At 37.6% G+C, this 21,225-nt stretch overlaps 1 protein-coding gene across 1 annotated transcript; it reads left to right on the forward strand.

Annotated features, from left to right (window-relative positions):
* The first annotated feature begins 13,120 nt into the window (after positions 1–13,120).
* LOC121397752 lies at positions 13,121–14,423 on the forward strand. The gene is made up of 2 exons (XM_041575146.1): positions 13,121–13,371; positions 13,601–14,423. The coding sequence occupies exons 1-2, from the start codon at positions 13,121–13,123 to the stop codon at positions 14,166–14,168; spliced, it is 819 nt and encodes a 272-aa protein (XP_041431080.1). The 3' UTR covers positions 14,169–14,423.
* Positions 14,424–21,225: the final 6,802 nt, after the last annotated feature.

Below are 21,225 nucleotides of genomic sequence, written 5' to 3' on the forward strand. Positions count from 1 at the left end.
TCTCCCACGGAAAATCGTACGATTGGCAATACACGCAGCCGACAGAAATTTTCTAACCTGTCCGATCGGGACTCTCCACACACGATCAATGAGATCTTTTCGTCTATGGCCAGCTTACTGCACATTGCGGGGAGGGAGAGGGGGGCAATGCCTGAAAGTTTAGGTGGGGCTTTTGGTGTGGGGGGGTTAGTTCTCCTTTAACAGTAGAAAAAGGAACCGTTGAGGTAGCGTGAGTCCACACAGGGAAAATCCGCCGACTGGTATGTCCGAAAAAACGCTCTGGCCGCGACGAACAAACAGTTCAAAATAGTAGATGCGGACTCAACAGGAGAGATTGGTTCCCACGTGGATGATTATCTCTCCGGTTGAGTCCGCATCTACTAGTTTGAACTCTTAGTTCTCCTTTGAATTTAATGGCCCTGCTTGTGTGGCCTATATATCCTTCACCGCATGGGTATTTTAATAGGTAATCAACATTTTCAATGTCACAAGTAGGATACTATTTAATGGGGGTGCCCCATGTTGGATCCATTTTATCTCCCTCTAGTTGGGCAAAGCAAACAGTAGATAAGTAAAAAGTCTGCTAATACACCAACCAAGTTTATGCAAAAATCAATAAATAAATAAATTAATTAATTAATTAATTAAAAATCATACTGTCAAAATAATAATCCAGCCACTATCTCTCCACTGTTTTATTACCGCACCAATGGAATCAATCTATACTCCTTTTACTGAATAAAGACTCTAAATGACCTTTAATTTTCACAATGAGAACAAGTAATTCATGGTTTCTTAGAAGAGATATCACTGTAGCAGTTACACTCCCCTCTGAGATGAGTTGGCTGATTCAATCTTCGATTGGTTAATTTTACTATAGAGTTGGGGGTAAAGTGTCTCTTTATTCTAGTTGGAACTTAAGCTCTTCTTCACTCTGATTAGTTGATTGGTTGATGTTGGCGGGTCTAACAGCAGACAGGAAGCACAGAGAGGCTACAAAAAGAGGAAGAAAGAAGAAGGAGGAAGAGGAGGAAGAAGAAGAAACTGTAACTGTAACAGTTGGTAGAGCTGTAACACTCTGGGTGCAAGAGATCCTGATTCAAGCAGCACAAAGTAATTGAAGAAGAATGGTCTCTCTGCGGCAAAGACCCCTCAAGAAAGCGGCAAGGAAGAGGCTGTAGCCACATCACACGTCGCCAGGAAGAGGCACAGGGAAGGCGCAGACCAGCACCATTGGATCTGGACATTGTCTTCTCTTCCTCAGTGGGGAATGACCGCCTCCACTGTTGCAAGTGAAGGCTGCAAAGAGTTTATGGTTGTTGTGTTCACTGTTCAGCCTTTCAGTTTTCTGTGTGTGATGCTAAGGCTCCAGAAACAGGTGACACATTAACAGCAACTTTATTTTTTTTTTAACATGTTTATACAGCAAGGAGTATATAACTTAAAACACCAAACATCAGGGTGCAACCATGCTGTGGAAGAGAGAGAGAGAGCGAGAGTGAGAGAGACATAGCAGAATAAGCACTGGAGAGAAACTGCTGCAGGTACAGCACAGTGCCCTGTATATTACTCCAGTGGTAGTCACAGACAAGTGGTAGAGCTGTAGCGCTTATGGTAGAGCTGTAACACTTTTGGCGCCAGAACATATACCATCATTTGAATTGCTGTGACACCTGCCAGAAAAGGGATGGGGAAAGGGGTCCATTTATCTCACAGTTATACCACCATCTCTAGAGCTGCGAAGGACCACAAAGGGGTCCGTAGACCCCCACATATTGTATCACTGTATGAAAAGCTGATACACACGGGGGACAAGGGGGATCAATATAGATCATTTATCAGCATAGATCATTTAAGGACTGGGAGTGTAGTGCTACATGTTCACCCACACAGATATCAGAGATAAATTAACACTGACACACAATGGCACTTCAGTTACCAAAACATCAGTGTTTCAGGGCCTCTAATTTGGCTGTGAATGAATGGGTTAAGTAGCCTAATTACAACTAACTGACTATTAATATCCTTATCATTTACAATAAGGGGTCCATTATACAAAATATGCACACTGATCCTATCAGCTTCCTCAAAGGCATAGATGCTGGGAATGCCTGTTATACTTTTCAGATCCAGTTCCGCTTGGTTGCTATGGCGATCTCTGCTTCCGGTGTTTGCGTTCCATTGCTCATTTCCTGCCGTGTGGTGCTTCCGTGGTGTAATGGTCACACAGTAGAGCGGGTTGCCATAGTGATACTTCAGATGCTTTTTAAAAGTCTAAAATCAATTTGGGTCTTCTTGTCAGTGTGCTAAACTCTTATTGACTATGTGCTAAATTTATATTGATATTTTAAATTCGCTGCTTTAATTCCATGGTTCCATTCTTGAAAAAGGTCCATTTCTAGATGCTGGGAGTTATAGTTCCACTACTGGATTTCATAGTTCATCAATTGCATAAATAAATAAATAGATGTACCCAGATGTTATAATTATAAATTGAATCCAGTGCTAATAATAAAAATGCATTGGGTAAAAACACATTAGCTAAAATTCATTAAATACATTAAATTAAAAATTCATTAAATACAAAATAGTAAGTTAAATATTGTGGTGTCTCTCCAAATGAGAATACAATGCAATAAAAAGAATTAGCGTAATTTCACCTACACGCATAGTGACTTATAGATTTCATCACTTTTTGATTTTGAAAGAAATTTAATTAAATTCTATGTTGTGTCATCTTATTGTGCCCATATTCTTTGCTTGTACTATAAAAAGAAAATTTTTCTTTTTTTCTTTTCATCAATGTGCATAATATTTTTTCATATCTATAAGACCAATTACATATGTTCTCCAAAGTGCTGTGCTACATTAAAAGTGCTGGTGCTTCCTTATAATATTAAGTTAAATATTGTGGTGTCTCTCCAAATGAGAATACAATGCAATAAAAAGAATTAGCGTAATTTCACCTACACGCATAGTGACTTATAGATTTCATCACTTTTTGATTTTGAAAGAAATTTAATTAAATTCTATGTTGTGTCATCTTATTGTGCCCATATTCTTTGCTTGTACTATAAAAAGAAAATTTTTCTTTTTTTCTTTTCATCAATGTGCATAATATTTTTTCATATCTATAAGACCAATTACATATGTTCTCCAAAGTGCTGTGCTACATTAAAAGTGCTGGTGCTTCCTTATAATATTACTCTTAATATATATATCCCCGTTTGTGTAACTGATGAACTTGGCCTATCCATAATAAAGATGCCCTTAGGTTTATATAATGTTTGCATATTGTAAATAAATTTGTTCTCTTCCTGTAGTGTCTTCCTTACTAAATCCCCACCCCTCCAATCTTGTGTGACTGTCATAATCCCCCAAACCTTTGGCAATTTTTCCATGGTATTTATTGAAGGGATTCGATATGCTGTGTTTTTCTACTTTTCTATGTTTCTTACCAGGCACAGATTTGTGGAAAGGCCACCAAGGCCCGGGCCTAGGGTGGTAGAATTTTAGGGGGCCGCATGAAGCCCAACCACACCCACATTGATTTATATGCTCTGGGGTTTGTCATGAGATAAATTTCCCATGTTCCAAACCCCAGTGCTCCCGACTTGATGATGAAAATTTGTGCATGTGCACAAATAAAGGGAAGGGAAGGGAACAGGGGTGATGAATGGCAGCAGGCCTAGGGGTGCTATGTAAATCCAGCCCTGTTTCTTACATGTTCATTCATTCTCTCTCTAAATTTTCTATTAGTCTTCCTTATGTAAAAGCCACAAGGGCATTCTAAACAATATACAACATTTTGCGTTGTACATTTTATACAATGCTCTATGTGATATGTTCTATTCGTAACAATAGGTTTAAAATGTGTCTTTTCGGCATATTTGCAGACTTTACACAGTGCACATGGAAAAAAAACCTTTCCATTCATCTTTTTGTTTTTTATTTTTTGTTCTTTCAGTTGGAACATTATTACGGACTTGCATCTGTCTTAAAGTATTTGTTTTTTTGTAGATTAATTGGGGTTTTTGGGGAATCTTTCCCTTTAAAAGTTCATCACCCGCCAGGATATTCCAGTGTATATTACATAGTTACACAGTTAAATTGGGTTGAAGACAAAGTCCATCAAGTTCAACCCCTCCAAATGAAAACCCAGCATCCATACACACACCCTTCCCTACTTTCACATAAATTATATATACCCATACCTATACTAACTATAGAGTTTAGTATCACAATAGCCTTTGATATTCTGTCTGTCCAAAAAATCATCCAAGCCATTCTTAAAGGCATTTACTGAATCAGCATCACAACATCACCCGGCAGTCCACCTATGTTGCTTCAAATGAAAGTTCTATTAATATATTAATAGTTTTCTTTATTTTTTAGGTTCCTGTAACATAAGTGGTTATAAATATACACCCCCTATTTTCATTGTTTTTTTCTTCTTTCTTTCTCTTTCAATAAATCCAACCTGTCTATCATTTTTACTTTTGATGTGACTCTTGGATCAATCCCCTGTTATAACCTCTTTGTCTAAATCTATCAGACACATAGTCTAACTGTCCAATTCCGCTGAATTTGAAAAAAATTTTTTAGTCGGCAAAATTGTCCATAGGGGATATTTTTCAACCAAATCGGATTGTGATTGCTTGTGTTTACGACGTAATTAGATACATCCACTTTTTTAAAGTAGGTTTTAAAGTCCAAAATTCCTTCATTACTAGATATTTCTAAGTCTAAAAAATGTACGGTTGCTAGACTGTGTGTAAAAGTAAACTCTAAGTTTACGTCATTCTTTCTTTTCTTTCTTTTGAAATTCTTTTTATTGAGATTTTCAATAAAATACAAGTATATGACAATATGATAAACATACAGTGTTTCAATAAGGAGCAAAAGAAGTATTCATGAGCATTACAGTAAACATTTGACATGAAAGACAACAAAATAAATAAACAAACAAAGAAAAAGGGGAAATACAAATAACATAAAATAATGAAATATCAGAATAATAATAATAAAGTAAAATAAAATTAATTTAGATAATTTAGAAAAATAGACCTGGTATTCTCTCCTACCAATTAGAGTCTGACAATGCCAAAAAATATATGAAGAACCATTTTTGTGAATGAAGGCATTAAATATCTCTTTTAGCATTTTATTAGCATAGATCTTGTCCCATAAGACCAAGGATAAATGACCTCTTATCAGCCTCTAAAGATGAGATATAAAGAGACCATCTATTCCTTATTCTATTTCTCTGGAGAAGATCATCCATTCTAAATCTAATTACCTCTTGAATACATAAGTTAAATAGATAAGACAGCACGTCCTTCAAAGAAGGGGGGTTCTCTTTTATCCAGTACAAGAATATAGATTTCCGAGTAGCTGCCATAACTAACCAACAAAAAGATAATATTTCATCTGAGACATTAATAGAAGAGCCATTGCAAGATACCTGAAAAAAGTCCTTCACATCTACTAGAGCATATTGAGGATTTAAAGAGACATCTAAATTAGTAAATTTTTTAATAAAACCTTTTATTTTTTCCCATAGGTTTCTAATAATCGGACAATCCCAGATATAATGAAAGAAGTCAACATTCTTCTCTGTACATTTTGGACAAAAAGAAATCTTCTGAGAGCTATCACAGTTTTGGAACAATAAGCCATAACCTAAATGAATGAGCCGGAAATGTTGGTCTCTCCAGGACTCAGAACATATATTCTTTCTAAAATTTTGGAAAGAATGCAGAAGTTCCCTGGAAGAAACATCAGTTCCCAAAAATGAAGACCATTTTTTGCTCGAATTCTCTAGTGGATCTAAATCCTTGGAGACTGACTTTAAAAGATGTAATGAGATCCATGAAATATTATTTAGTTTAATATCATCAACCAACTGTAATAAATCTTTATAAAACTGATGATGACTTAATTGTGTTTTTGTTCTATTATCGATTAATTGAAAGCCTTGTCTAATCTGCAAATAGCTGAGCCTTTCCTTCTCAGAAAGACTATACTTTTCCTTAAACATTTTCCAAGGGAGTGGGTCTCCCAAAATTGGATCTAAAATGTGAGTAATTTGAGAAATACCGAATTTTCTCCATTTGTAAGAAAATTGAATTCTTTGCTTTATGGGAAACCCCTTCAGAAAGAAAGGAGATAAAAAAGGTGAGACATTGAAGTTTAGATTATTCTGTTTACATAGAATTTTCCAAGTACTGGTTGTATCCCTAAAAATTGGATTTCTCTTAATATCTATATGTTGCTCAGACCAGTTTTTATGTAAAGAAGATATAATATGTTCTTTTGAGTCCAAAAATAATTCCAGATTCAGATTAGTAAATTTCTCAGTACCCGACAGCCATTCCACGATATATCTAGTATTAGCAGCAATATTAAACTTTCTGAAATCTGGGACATTAAGTCCTCCTAAACCTTTAGGTTTTCTAAGTTTAGATAAAGAAATTTTAGGTTTTTTGTTATGCCAAATAAAATTTCTGAGGATTCGGTCTAACTTCTGCACATCAAGATGTTTTAGCAATAGCGGAAGGTTCAGAATAGGAAACGCAATTTTTGGAAAAATTAGCATTTTGAATAATGCTATCCTTCCCATTAGGTTCAATGGACTATCCATCCATTTTTTGCAATGGGTTTGCATTATGTGACTTAATGGAGAAAAATTTAAAGGGTATAATTTAGAGAGATCAGAAGGGATCAAAATTCCCAAGTATTTCATTTTACCAGAAGGAGATTTAATTTGAAGATCAGCTAGCAATTGCCTCGGAATGTTAGAACAAATGTTCAGAATATCTGTTTTACTGGAATTAATGAAATATCCTGAAAAAGTCTTATAATAGTCAAAAAATTAAAAATATTTTTAAGTGATAACGTTGGATTACTAACAATCAAGAGAAGGTCATCAGCATATGCTAATGATTTGTAATGTTTACCATCGATCATCAGACCTTGGAATATATTTGAAGAGTCCAGAAATCTAATTAAAGGCTCCATAGAGATATTAAACAAAAGTGGGGACAAAGGACACCCTTGACGAGTTCCTCTGAAGAGATCAAAAGTCTCTGATAATTCCCCAACTGCTGCGATTCTTGCTTTGGGATTAGAATAAATAGAGCTAAGTAATAACATAAACTGACCTTTAAGACCAAATCTGTCACAGCATTCTGAGAGATATTTCCAAGAGACATTGTCAAAGGCTTTCTCAGCATCTAAGCTCAATATTGAACATGGAATCATAGCCTTCTTGGCTTTGTAAATAATATTTATTAAAGTACGTATATTCTTAACCCCTGTTCTATTTTTTACAAAACCATTTTGCTGAGGAGAGATAATACTAGGAAGCAATAAAGAAAGCCTATCAGCTATTATTTTTGTTAAAATTTTAATGTCGAGATTTATTAAAGAAATTGGTCTAAAGGAAGCCGGTTGAGAAAGATCTTTGCCTTCCTTTGGAATTAATTTGATATGAGAAACCATACTAGAATTTAAGACTTTCCCATGACAATAAATTTCATTATATAGATTGGTCAAAAAAGGGGCTAGTTCCAATTTTAGTGTTTTATAAAAAGGAGAAATTAATCCATCCGGCCCACCAGCTTTGAAATCCTTTAAAGAATTTATGGTAGACAATACTTCCTGAATATTAATTGGTTGATTAAGCACCTCTAGTTGCTCTTCAGATAGTTTTGGGAAATTAACCTTCGAAAGAAAATTCAGACTTTCAGTTTCATCCAGCTGTGAAGGAGAATAAATAGATTCGAAATAACATTTAAAGATATTTACTATGTCTTTTGGGAGGTTAGTCATCTTACCCAAATGATTTCTAATCATCATTGGTTTATGAGACCATTTACTATGTTTAAACATATTGGCGAGAAATCTATTTGATTTATTATGTAAATTACCAAACCCAGCTTTACAGTAGGCAAAAGAAGATTGGTCCCTCAAATTAACTCAATGTTTAAGTTTATCTAATGCTTCTTTATATTTTTCACTATGTTGTTTAGTAGGATGCATAACGAAATTCAAATATGCCTTTTTTTGAGCTTTAGAATGCAAAATAAATTCTTTATTAATTTTTCTCATATAATGTATTCTATATGAAGTAATTTCCCCACGGATTACCGCTTTCCACGCATCCCATAACAATGGCAAGTTGGGTTCATCCTCCTGAGTTGACATATTTTCTTTAAGAAACAATTTCCATCTCTCTCTCAGCTTTTTATTAAATTCCGGCTTATCTTTGAGGAAAATTGGGTAAGACCAAGGAATGTAAGATTTTGGTGAAGGACCTAGATCTACCTCAATTAAGACCGGGGCGTGATCTGATAAGTTGATACTACCAATATTTGCTGATCTAGTTTTATTAAGTACATCGATTGATGAAAATAAGAAATCAATACGAGTTCCTATTCCATGAGGATGAGAGAAGAAGGTAAAATCTCTATCTGTCGGATTCAACATTCTCCAAAGGTCCACCATCTTAGTTTGACTTTCAAAATTCGATAACAATTTTGATTTTTTAATAGACTGTTTTTGGACTGGGCCACTTTTATCTAAAGGCCATAAATAAGATTCATTAAAATCTCCGCCAATAACAAATTTATTTTGTGGATAAATCCCTATCTTCTGGATTATCTGAGAGTAGAACTGTTCTTTACCTGAATTAGGAGCATATAAGGAACTCATGAACCAAACCTTATTTTGTAAAAGCACCTCAGCTATTCACGAATCTTCCATCATTGTCTCTTTCTGAGTTCAATAATTGGATATTTAAAGACTTATGAAATAAGATCGCTACTCCTCCTTTTTTTTCACTGCAGGGGAATAGACTACATTTCCAACCCATCCCTTTTTTAATTTTTCAGATTCTACGTCAGAAAGATGAGTTTCCTGTAGCATAACTACTTCTGATTTCAATTTTTTTAACTCAGCTAACACTCTTTTTCTCTTTATAAATGAATTAAGCCCATTCACGTTCCAAGTAACAATATTAAGCATTAAAACCTATCATAAGATATAAAACATTGTTACAAGAATACCAAAAGTTTCTAAAAATACCAGGTCTAGTAAAATAAGAGGAGAATGTAATGTAAGCCAGGTCACTTAAGTGAATGAAAAAATAAAATAGAATCATCATAAAAAAAATTGGACAAAACTCCAATAAAATACATAAAAAGACATCAGGGATGTAAACCATCTATTGATGAAATGAACATCTTTAAGTATATCAACCCAAAAAAACCAAAAGCTTCTTAACTTTAGTGCTTTGGTATCAAAAAATCTCAACCAACCAAAAAAGAAAAAAAAACAAAGCACCAGAAGAATAAACATTAGGTTCAGTGACTTCACTTTTTTCCTAAAGAGAGAGAAAGCTTAAACTCTCTTACAAAGATAAGTGGCAGGGAAAATTCCACATCATCTACCACTTACAAACTAAAAACCTTCAAATTTTAATTTTAATTGAAATATCAAGTTAAATTAGGTCATCATATTATCCAAATTAGATTGTTCCTGTGTAATAGGGGATCTGGATCTAGATCTTGGATTTGCTGTTGTATTCTTATCTTGAATCTTCTGTGTGGGACGAGAAAAAACTTTTGTTTCTTGCCTCCTTTCCTTAGTCGAAGCAGGAAAACCAAATCTTGCATCTTTAGGGTGATCCTTTATAGAGGATGAGGATTGTTTCTCAAGCCGGAATATGAAGTTTGAAGCATCTTTTGGGTTTTCAAAAATGTGGGTTTCAGTTGCCAGAAAAATCTTCAATTTAGCTGGGTACGTGAGTGCAAATTTAATGTTCATCTTAAATAAAGATTGGCAAATTGTAGTGAACTCCTTCCTTTTTTGAGAGAGCAAAATTGAATAGTCTTGGAATATGAGGATTCGGAAGCCATCAATATCCAATGTATGGTTTTTCTTATAGGCTTGAAGAAATAGAGCTTTTTCAGAATAGTCTAAGAACTTAGCAATAACTGCTCTTGGTTTGAGGGGAGCTTGTTCTCTCAAAGGTCCAATGCGATGGACTCTTTCCAGCTTAATGTTTGTCAAGTCTTGTGAAATCCCTTGTTTTTAGGAATCGTTGAAGTAATCATAGTGATAATGTCACTCATCTTATAAGATTCCGGAATTCCTATAAATCTTAAGTTATTTCTTCTTGTTCTATTTTCGAGATCATCAATTTTAGATTGCATATCCTTTGTCTTCTTTTCCAGATCATCCAATCTCGTAGAAGTGAAAATTGTGTCATCTTGAATATCAGAAACCAGAGATTGTAATTCCTGCATCTGGCGATTCTGTGAGGTAAGGTTTTCAGACAAACTTTTAATAGTGCCTTGTAGAAGTTCAAGTGCTTTTTCAATAGCTGATTGAATAGCCTTTTCAATCGTTGGGTTAAGTAGTTTTGCAACTTCGGCTGCTAGAAGAGAATTTTCAGTAGATTTTTGTTGTGAGCTTTTAATAGAGCCATTGTCATTTTCAGAATTTTTGGAATCTTCAATTTACTTCTTTCATAGGTTTTCCCATTGCTTTTAGTAGAGAAAACTGAGGGGGCAGGAGAAGTATCCATATTTCAGCAGTAGATTTTCGTCAAAAAAAAAAAAAAAAAAAAATATATATATATATATATATGTAATATATATATATCGAAATCCACTATAGTTGCAAGCAGTATCTCAAGAAAACACTTAATCTACTTGAATGTAGACTGGTGTGTGTTTCAGACTTGGGGTGGAATAAAATGTCCCAAATATATATTTTCTTCACAGTTTGCAATACTCTTTGCAGTCTGGAATGAAGATGCAGTAAATAGGTTCAGATAATTCACTTGTTTTTACCTCAGCTTCTGTTTATTTGCAATACAGGAGTCTTTATGCACAAATATTACTATTTGTGAAGAGAGTGTAACATGAGGCTATAGTTTAACCACCTTTTTTCCTCACACAGATGCGTCTCTCATTAGTCAAAGTTAGATATGACTGAAGATCTTATCATCTCCTTAGTAAAAACAATGAGACTCACTTTGTCTTTCCCTTCACACCGGTTAACTTTTCCTCCAGCTCAATACTTTTTGTGTAGAAGCATTAAGGCATAATATAAGGGTGCATCCTGAGGTAAAGAAAGAACCCCTTGTCGGCCATCTTGCTTCATAAACAAATGCGTCACACAGTAATAACTTTTGTTATACTTGGGGTTATTACTGCTCCTTTACAAAAACTTAGTCACTGACTTTTTCCTCAATAAATATTTCCCTTTCCCTCAGTTTGGTTTTCTGTATTTTGAAAACTGTTAGGCTTGGTAAAAGGAGTTATCATGAGGTGATACTTCTGTCAGCCATTTTGTCTCAAAAGTATATGACTCCCAAATCTTTTAGTTTTGCCAGGAACTATTTAAATCATTAATATATAAGTTATAGTTACTGAAATCCTCGAAATAATTCTCTTTCCTTTCCGGTTCACAGGTTAACAAGTCTCCGTTTCAGAGCCAAGGCCATGGGCACCCGCCAGCATCGAGTCAAAACTCTCCTCTGCTCTCCCCAGCCGCAACCGGATCACTTCGGAAGACTCGCAAAAGAGACCAGGAACTCAGAGGATCTTAAAGGTAAGTAAATGAAGTATCTTGCCGAATTTAAATAGCTGTTGTAAGTGGAAATGCGCGGAGCTTCACTCCTGCCCTCCCGCTCTCTCAGGCGCCATAACCGGAAGTCTTACGTCATTCTCATTCAGGTCATTCACAAATTTCAACATCCTGGATTCACTTCCCTGCCATATAAAAATGATATTGTCTATGAAGTACCGCCATAGGACTAGGTCGCCGCCCAGCCTGTGCACTATACTATGCTCCTCCCAATCACCCAAGAACAAATTTGTATAGCTGGGCGCAAACCTCGTTCCCATGGCAGTACCCCACAGCTGTAACTAGGAGATAGCTTCTATCACAAATTCCTTTTGGTTTCTCAATATGGTTTGATCTTCTTCCAAGCAATAGGAGACCGCTTTTATTCCCAGTTCATGTTGAATTGATGTGTACAAGGCTTTCACATCCAAAGTACACAAATACAATAGGTTCCTTGGTTTAGTTTAATATCTTGTAAAGTCCTAATGACTTCAGTGGAATCCTTTAAATTACTGGTTAGTTCTACTACATACTTTTGTAATATTCTATCCACATACTCGGACATATTACAAGAGATGGAATTTATGCCCGATACTATCGGTCTACCTCAGGGGTCCCGAACCGTTTTTCACCAATGAGCAACATTCAAATGTAAGGCTAAGGCCACACCGGGCGAAAAGTCGCCCGCGATCTTTTAAAAGCGGGTCGCGGCGACAAGTCGTTCGTTTTGTCGTAGCGGTAACAGAAATGTAAATCGCCACGACAAATACACACAGCGCGATTTCAGATCGCCAATAGCTTCGAATCGCGTCCATACCCTTTTTGGAGCGATAGGGGTGAAATAGACTGTACATCAGCAAACATAGCAATCGCCTCTACACTGACACACGAAACGAAATGTCGCCGCGAGAATACGCTACGTCAACACGGAAGTACGCAACGAGAGGACGCAACGAGAAGACGCCCACACAAAACCACGAGACAAGACGCCGACAGAACAAGACGCCGAGAGACGCCGACAAAACAAGACGCCGAGAGAAAACGCTGAGAAAAGACTCAAGACAAAATGCCTTTTCTTTTCAAAAATAGTTTTGATACTGACAGGCTAATTGATCTGGTAGAGGAACGGCCTGCTCTTTATATGACGGAAATGAGTGCATATCACAATAGGCAAAACAGGAAGAAACTTTGGGAGGAGGTGGCATTTCTGCTCATAGAAGACTGGGAATCTCTTGCAGAGGATGAGAAAAACAAAAAAGGTAACTGTTTGTTAGGTATACATACCATGTGCATTCCTTCTTATCCCCGCACTGTTGTCGTGTAACTCACCAAATTTTTTTTGTCCATCTTTTTGTTTCAAAAAGTTGGGAGGGAGGTATGTATTTTGGGGACTTTGTGTGAAATTTTTGTGCCTTTGTGTAGCTAGAATGGTAATCTCAGGGCCTATGTTGATTCCCAGTCCAGACCTAGTTTCATACCAGTCATGGTTATTTTTCAATTATGTGACACATTCTGCATGAACTGTGTTAGTCCATGTAAAAATATTTATATTTTTCTCATTTTTATTACAGTGAAAGAACTTCAAACACGTTGGAAGAATATTAAGGATTGCTTCCGTAGGGAAGTTTCCTTACAGAAGAATGATTCACGTAGTGGCGCCTCACCCTCAAGACGAAAGAAATATATCTATGCTGACAGGCTGCTTTTCCTGGTCCCCACTTTTACCACAAGACAGTAAGTGTTAATCCACTTTCATAATTTGATTATTGTGATGTCAGACTGTAATTTATTGTTGTGTTGTGCTTAGCATGCAGCACTTTTAAAACCAAACATAAATCCTCCATTTGTTTAGATTTTGAAGGGGGGGTGAACAGTTGTGCTTTATACTAACATATTATCGTATTTGCACTATTTCTCTATTAATAGGATACCAAAAATATGTATGGAACCAATTTCTTTTTAGAACTTCTGGCAATGTAGAAAATGAGCAACAGGAGGAAAATGAGGAAAATGTTGGTGAAAGTGAAAATATTGGAGAAACATCATCTGGAACATCATCGGGCAGCCCTAGTGCCAGTACCAGTAACACTTTGCATCCCCTTCGACTCTCTCAGGCTGCAAACAAACAGTCAGGGAAAAGAAAAAGGAGCAGCTCTGAAATTGCATCGGGAGATGTCAAAGAGATGATCTCTATGCTATGCACTTCGCTATCTACCCGAGGTGGTCCCAAGAACACTTACCAACATGAGGAGACTCCAGAATTTTCATTTTTAACTGGATTACTGCCCACAATTATGACAATTCCGCAGGCACAAAGACAATCTCTTCAAGTTGAGATGACAAAACTTGTTTATAGATATGTGCCACCAAGTGGTGTGCAATCACCGAACATTCCCATTCCACCTCAGCATTACCCCATGCCACAAACGCCAGGAACAGGAAACTCTTGGTACCAATATCAGTATCCATCCCAAAACACACTCTCAGACCCATATCATTATCCTTCCCAAAACTCCCACACAGACCTTTAATTTATAAATTCTATAGAAGGGCGCTTTAATTTATAATTTTAATTTATATAACACTTACACTGTTTCATTTAGATTTAGCACATGTTGTATATTGTTTTATGTTTATGTGTTGTTCTTTTCTATTGTTGACAAGTATGCACTTTGGTGGTTTTATGTTTGCCCTTTGTTGACGGGAATGGAGATGGGCGGCTGCACTTTTGCACTTTTGGTCCGAAAAGTGAATAGGAATGTTTTTTTTTTACCATAATTATTATAATAAAACTTTTTTTATACTGAAACGTTATTGTTTTATGATTATTAATAGGACTGACAACTATCGTAGAAGTAAAATTTTTTTTATAATATAAAATTAGAAGAAAAGGCAAAAAACATGCCATATGTATATACAAAAATAAAATAACAAAAAAAAATTTTAAGGGTGGCGCTGGTGCTGCAGGTTTTCCAGGGCCAACACCCTTGCCTTTAGCTCCCTTATTTCCTCGACCAGTCGAGCGTGGTCCCATTCATCTTCTTGGCGACCTATATAAAATTTATTGCATTGTTATTTATGTTTCACTTTTGAAAAAGAAGGGAAGTGGTATGCAATTTAATTTGCACTTACCTGCAGGTTGCTGCTGCTCCTCCTCCTCTAAATGCAGCTCCTCCTGAGCCTCCAGCCACTGCTGCTCCTCCTCCGCCTCCAGCGACTGCTGCTCCTCCTCCGCCTCCAGCGACTGCTGCTCCTCCTCCGCCTCCAGCGGCTGCAGCTCCTCCTCATGCTGCACTGACTCCTCCTCCTCCTCCTCCTCTGCCTCCAGATGCTGTTCCTCCTCCTCCTGCTCTACATCTGCCCCTGTACAAAATCAAAATTTATCAATATATCAAAAAAAAATAGCTATCGAAATATATGTATATATGTGTATATATATATATATGTGTACATAATCTAATATATACAGATATATATCTTGAAAACGGTCCAAGATCCGGACCGAAACGTCGATACATGTGAATTTTAACATTTGATAAATAAATTAATCTTTTAAATAATTCCAGTGTGCGCTGTTAACTACAACCGGAATTCTACATAATTGACAAGACAGCAGCACCTGGTGCACTGTAATCATTAGCACTCATCAGGCAATGTCTATGGGCAACTGACTGCACTCAGACCAAAGAGGGCACACCCCAATTTGCAGTTATTTTTGTTCTTTCACATGGAATTTCAATAAAATTGATTTATGTTTGTGGCTGTCATGTGACAAAATATTGAAAAAGTTTAAGGGGGACAAATACTTTTGTAAACAACTGTGTGTGTGTATATATATATATATGCGTGTATATATATGTATATGGAGATTGCCAGAGATAGATAATGTAGTGTATCTTTCTTAGTTACTTAACTACTCACGGTTTTCATGCAGCTGAACTTGCATTATAAACTCTGGCTCCCTGCGCTTGAGGTCTGACCAGAGCCTTTGGAGGGTGCGTCGGTTAAAGCTGACGCCATGCCTGTGACGTAATCGTCGCTTCAGCCGGTGTAGTATTTGTTGTTTATGTGCCCTCTTTTGGGTCACATAAACTGGGAGGTTATCGTAGCTTTCTCCTAGAAGAAAGCTTGCAATCTCCCATGCCTGAGCATCATTGAGACTATTAATGCCCACCATCTTGCTCTCTATGTCTCTATGTCGCAGGCTAAATAACGCAATGACGTCATGACGACACGACGTATTGCGCAGTTCAGTACATTCACATGCGCAAAGACGCATGCGCAATACCGTGCGCGAGGTCTTTGCGCATGCGTCTTTGCGCATGCGAATGCACAGAATGAGTATGTGTATATATATGTGTGTATGTATAAGTATGTATATATGTGTGTATGTATAAGTATGTATATATGTGTGTATATGTATGTATATGTATGTATATATGTGTGTGTGTATATGTATATATACATATTGGGAGGGATGGATAAGATAAAGTTTGTGAGAGGCTCAATAAATTTGTCCTGGAACTGGGAAGTTATAGTATTTTATGGAGGGTCCCTCAACTGTGCTAAGTATCAAAAATGTTGTATCTTTTTCTTAAACCTGTTTGTTTAAGGAACAAGAGCCCTTCTCAATACAAACATAAACAAAACTGTGAGTGAAAAACAACACAACAACCTTAGTATTTTAAACAGAATTTATTAAAGGTAGCATAAAACATTAGCCTGGTTACAGACTACATGCGGTTTAACTGCCACGGTACTGAGCCATCAGGAGACATAAAATAATTTGCCAAATGATCTCGCACCCTCATTCCTCCTGTAGGACCTCTAACAGGGGCCCAATCAATGTCTGGTATATCATCTGTTAGGGTGTCTTGGTAATTGTAGCCATCCCGAAGCCGCACAAAGTTATGTAAAACACAACCGGCTTTTATCACATTGTCCACAAAATCAGGTTCCAGTTGTATAGCAGTATGGAATACCCGCCATTTGTTGGACAGAATACCAAAAGCACATTCCACCATACGCCTTGCTCTTGATAATCTGTAATTGAAAACTCTTTTCTGAATGGCCCTTTGTGACCCTGGGTATGGCCGCATTATATTTTCCGTAAGGCCAAATGCCTCATCACCCACAAAGACATAAGGCATACAAGGTCCAGCAGTCCCAGGCAATGGTTTCGGAGGAGGTAGTTGAAGTGCCCCTTCTGAGAGTCGGCGTCCGAATGAAGAATTCCTGAAAGCACTAGCATCGCCAGTGCTTCCATAGGCTCCAACATCAATGAGTGTAAAGCAATAATTTGCGTCAACGACAGCCATAAGAACAATGGAAAAGTATTTTTTATAATTAAAGTATTTTGAACCACTTTTGATTGGCAGAGTAACTTGAATGTGTTTTCCATCCAAGGCCCCCAAACAATTCGGAAAATTGGTTTTTTGTTGGAAGTCTTCTGCAATGCGCAGCCATGCATTTTCATCTGGGACTGGCATCACAAGTCTTCTCAGCTCAGACCACATAAGCATACACGTTTCTCTAACAATTTTGGAAATAGTGGATCGACCAATAAGAAACTGGAAATATAAAGAGGAAAATGACTGCCCAGTTGCTAAAAATCTGAAAGAAAGAAAGAAAAAAGATAAAGGGTTAGTTATTAAAAATATTACAATGATAGACTTGTATTATTAATAAATGACCATATTTATAACTATATATATATATCACACAGGGAAACCGGACGTTTCGGTCAGCTGTCTGACCTTTTTATAAATATCAATAAGGGATGGTACCCGTTATCCAGAAACCTTATATACAGAAAAGTTCCACATTACGAAATAGACTTAATGTTTACATGCCTTTCTAGTACACTTAAGATATGATGATCTACCTTACAAAAAGATCCATTATCCGGATCACCCCAGGTCACAAATCATATACCATATACCATAAATAAAAACAACACACAAACCTTAGAGTTAAGCATAGTCGTTCCTCGGGCGAAATCGGATCCCTCATCAACGTGTGGTCATGACTCAGACCTGGCGTTAAAATAGTCAGCAGCTCATCAAAGCTAGATGTTGACATCCGAAAAAATTTTTGGAATTTTTCAGGATAACGGCGCAGTTCACTGTATAAAATATGAAACTGTCCATTCTTTAGCCGCTGACTTGTTATGGGATGTACCCAATACTTTCTAGCAGCTGCTCTTTTTTTTCTTTCTTCCTGTAGCAAAAAATAATACAAGTAGATAAGCATAAATAATACTGCCAGCTCATCCTCCATAATGAAGCAGGAGACTACACGCCGCTGAGACAACACGCCGCAGAGACAACACGCCACTGAGACAACACGCCGAACGAACAATGACGACTTCCGTTTTCTGCGTGAACATGACGTGCTAGTTTCGCATGGCATTGTGGTATAACAGTCGCTTCCTGTAAATGTCGCTCCTTCAAATCGCTGCAGCAAATGACGATCGCCATGTCGCCGCGACTTTCTTTTTAAAAATCGCGGGCGACTTTTCGCGGCAAAATCGCCTAGTGTGTCCTTAGCCTAAAAAGAGTTGGGGAGCAACACGACCATGAAAAAAGTTCCTGGGTGGTGCCAAATAAAGGATATAAATGGCTATTTAGTTGCCCTATGACAGGGGTCCCCAATCTTTTTTACCCGTGAGCCACGTTCAAATGTAAAAAGAGTTGGGGAGCAACACAAGCATGAACAATCACTTGGGGTGCTAAATAAGGGCTGTGATTGGCTATTTGGTAGCCCTATGTGGACTGGCAGCCTACAGGAGACTCTACTTGGCACTATACTTAGTTTTTATGCAACCAGAACTTGCCTCCAAGCCTGGAATTTAAAAATAAGCACCTGCTTTGAGGACACTGAGAGCAACATCCAAGGGGTTGGAGAGCAACATGTTGCTCACGAGCTACTGGTTGGGGATTACTGGTCTACCTGGTGGACTATTTATATCCTTATGGATCTTAGGTAGACAATAAAATACCGGGACCTTTGGAGTTTTTCTATATAAGTATTTGTTTTCTTTTTGATCCAAGATGCCTCCTTTCATGACTTCATCTATTAATTTTTTTTATTTTATTGTTAAATATTGCAGTGGGGTCTCCTGTTAATTTTCGGTAAGTGTTGGGGAGATTTTTTGGACAGTGGAGAGACTGTAAGGAGATCGGCAAGAAATAAGTACCTAATTTTCCTAATTTCTCTAAATATTCCCTGTATAACTCAGCCTGCAGTCTTGTGCCTTTATATGGTCACTGAATCCCTCAGTGACTTCTAATATACTTATCATTTACAGAAGGGGGTACATTATCCCTTATAATACATGAATAATACTCAGAGTTCCCTGTATAGCCCCACCTGCAGCCTTGTGCCTTTATATGGTCACATAACCCCTCAGTGACTTCTAATATTCTTATCAGTTACAGAAGGGGGTACATTATCCCTTATAATACATTAGTTCCTTGTATAACTCAGCCTGCAGCCTTGTGTCTTTATATGGCCACAAAACCCCCTCAATCACTTCTAGTATCCTTATCATGTACACAAGGGGGCAGGGTCAGACTTGGGCATCGAAAAAAAATGCTGGTGTGCCCTGTTGCCTGAATCTAATCTCTTCCTTTGAAATGATGTGTTTTCCACTGTTAAAGTGCATGACCTTCTGTAATATTATTTTGCAGGCATTCCAGGTAAGCAGAGGAGGCAGAGCAAAGGATCAGCGTGGGAACACGCTGACACTTATGTATTATTCCTTATGTATTGTAGCGGTACAACAGGGTCACAGAAGCGGCAGCATGAATCACCAAAGTTTTCAGTTATAGTTCTTGCAGAATATGCTGCTATGATTGCCTTTAAAATCTTGGAAATAAATATTAAGTTGGGTTGGATTTAACAGACTTGCCTAAAAAGTGGGTGTGGGCTAATTTTTCCATGCCCCCAAGTCACCTTTTCCTGGATACCCAAGAAGCAAAAACATCTTCTGCTGCCCATGCCCAGTTGGGTACTTTCAGATAAGCTTCTGTTAATAACATATTCTTCCCAAAGTTTATGTGGCCCCTATAATGATTTTGATGTGGGTCCCTTGTACTTGTTATGCCTCAATTGTCTTTCACTGCTTGCCCCTTACCTGCTGACACTCCCAATACCTCTTCCCTTCCTCCTCGTTCTGCCGGTCTGTCCTCCCCATGTACATAATGCTGTCCAAAAACCCAGCTCCCCCTATTCACAGATTTCCCAATTCCCTGACTGATGGGGTCATCCAGGAAAAGGTTAACCCTTCATTATAACTCCCAAACCTGTTGCAAAAGCATCTCATGCAATTTGTCTTGAAGGAACATGTTTTAATAACATTCCCATTATTTCCCTTTATGAGGGAAACTCTCCACTGAATAATATAAACAATTCTGTTGGCTTTTAGCTGCAGTGCCTTATACAAACACACAGGAGCACTGCAACAGTAATATAGGCTTCTATATAAAGAAGGCAATGTTAGGGTATTAGGGTAAATATATAGGACATGTTGTCCATACATGCTGTATGTAAGGATATTTAAAGTCAACAAAAGGGTTCCTTCTGGGGATGCTGGGAGATGTAGTTCATTACAGGGCTGAGCTTTGTTGTTCATTTACACAAAAGCTCAATATTCTTTATGATCTGAAAAATACGTGCGGTATTTGTAATTTGCTGTTTTTTGGCATAATTATGATTTTTTTTCCTGCTTATTTCTATGTATAATTAACGCTTGGATAGTACTGTATGTGTGCTGGCACTTTTGCCATTTTGTTTGCCAAGTGTTGTCTTAGCCTGTGTTGCATGTCCTTGCATCTTGTGTTGGCATTGTAAGACTCTTACTCACTTGTGTTTTCACCCTGCATGCTGTGTTCCATCTGCGTTTGGCACTTACATGCAGTGTGGAGTATGTGCCCATAAGTGAGTTGCTGAGATTAGCTAGGCTGCAGTGAGTGTCAATTGCTGAGATTAGCTAGGTTGCAGTGAGTGTGAGTTTCTGAGATTAGATAGGCTGCAGTGAGTGAGTTGCTGACAGTGTTGGACTAGGATGCCAGGGGCCCACCAGAAAACCTTAGACCGGGGGCCCACTTTCCAAACTCTTATTCCTCCTCTCCTCACTCAGCCACTTTATTCTCCTAGTCTTTTATATCTACTTACTGTATTCTTCCATTATTAAGCATTTTCCCCCATAATTATTCTGCAGTGAGTTTGAGTGAGTGTGTGTGTGAGTTGCTGATATTAGCTAGGTTGCAGTGAGTGTGAGTGAGTGTGTGTGAGTCGCTGAGATTAGCTAGGCTGCAGTGAGTGTGTGTGAGTGCTAGTGAGTTGCTGAGACCTAGGCTGCAGTGTGAGAGTTGCTATTATTAGCTAGGCTGCAGTGAGTGTGAGTGAGTTGCTGAGATTAGCTAGGCTGCAGTGAATGCAAGTGAGTGTGAGTGAGTGTGTGAGTTGTTGTTATTAGCTAGGTTGCAGTGAGTGTGAGTGAGTGTGTGTGAGTCGCTGAGATTAGCTAGGCTGCAGTGAGTGTGTGTGAGTGCTAGTGAGTTGCTGAGACCTAGGCTGCAGTGT

The sequence above is a fragment of the Xenopus laevis genome, chromosome 8S (assembly GCF_017654675.1).
Source record: "Xenopus laevis strain J_2021 chromosome 8S, Xenopus_laevis_v10.1, whole genome shotgun sequence".
Classification (NCBI taxonomy): Eukaryota; Metazoa; Chordata; class Amphibia; order Anura; family Pipidae; genus Xenopus; species Xenopus laevis.

Excerpts from the sequence above, each read along its gene's own strand:
- LOC121397752 (XM_041575146.1), top strand. The coding sequence starts at position 13,121 with ATGGTTATTTTTCAATTATGTGACACATTCTGCATGAACTGTGTTAGT. Across the intron at positions 13,372-13,600 it reads CCCACTTTTACCACAAGACA|AACTTCTGGCAATGTAGAAA; the intron begins GTAAGTGTTAAT and ends ATTTCTTTTTAG.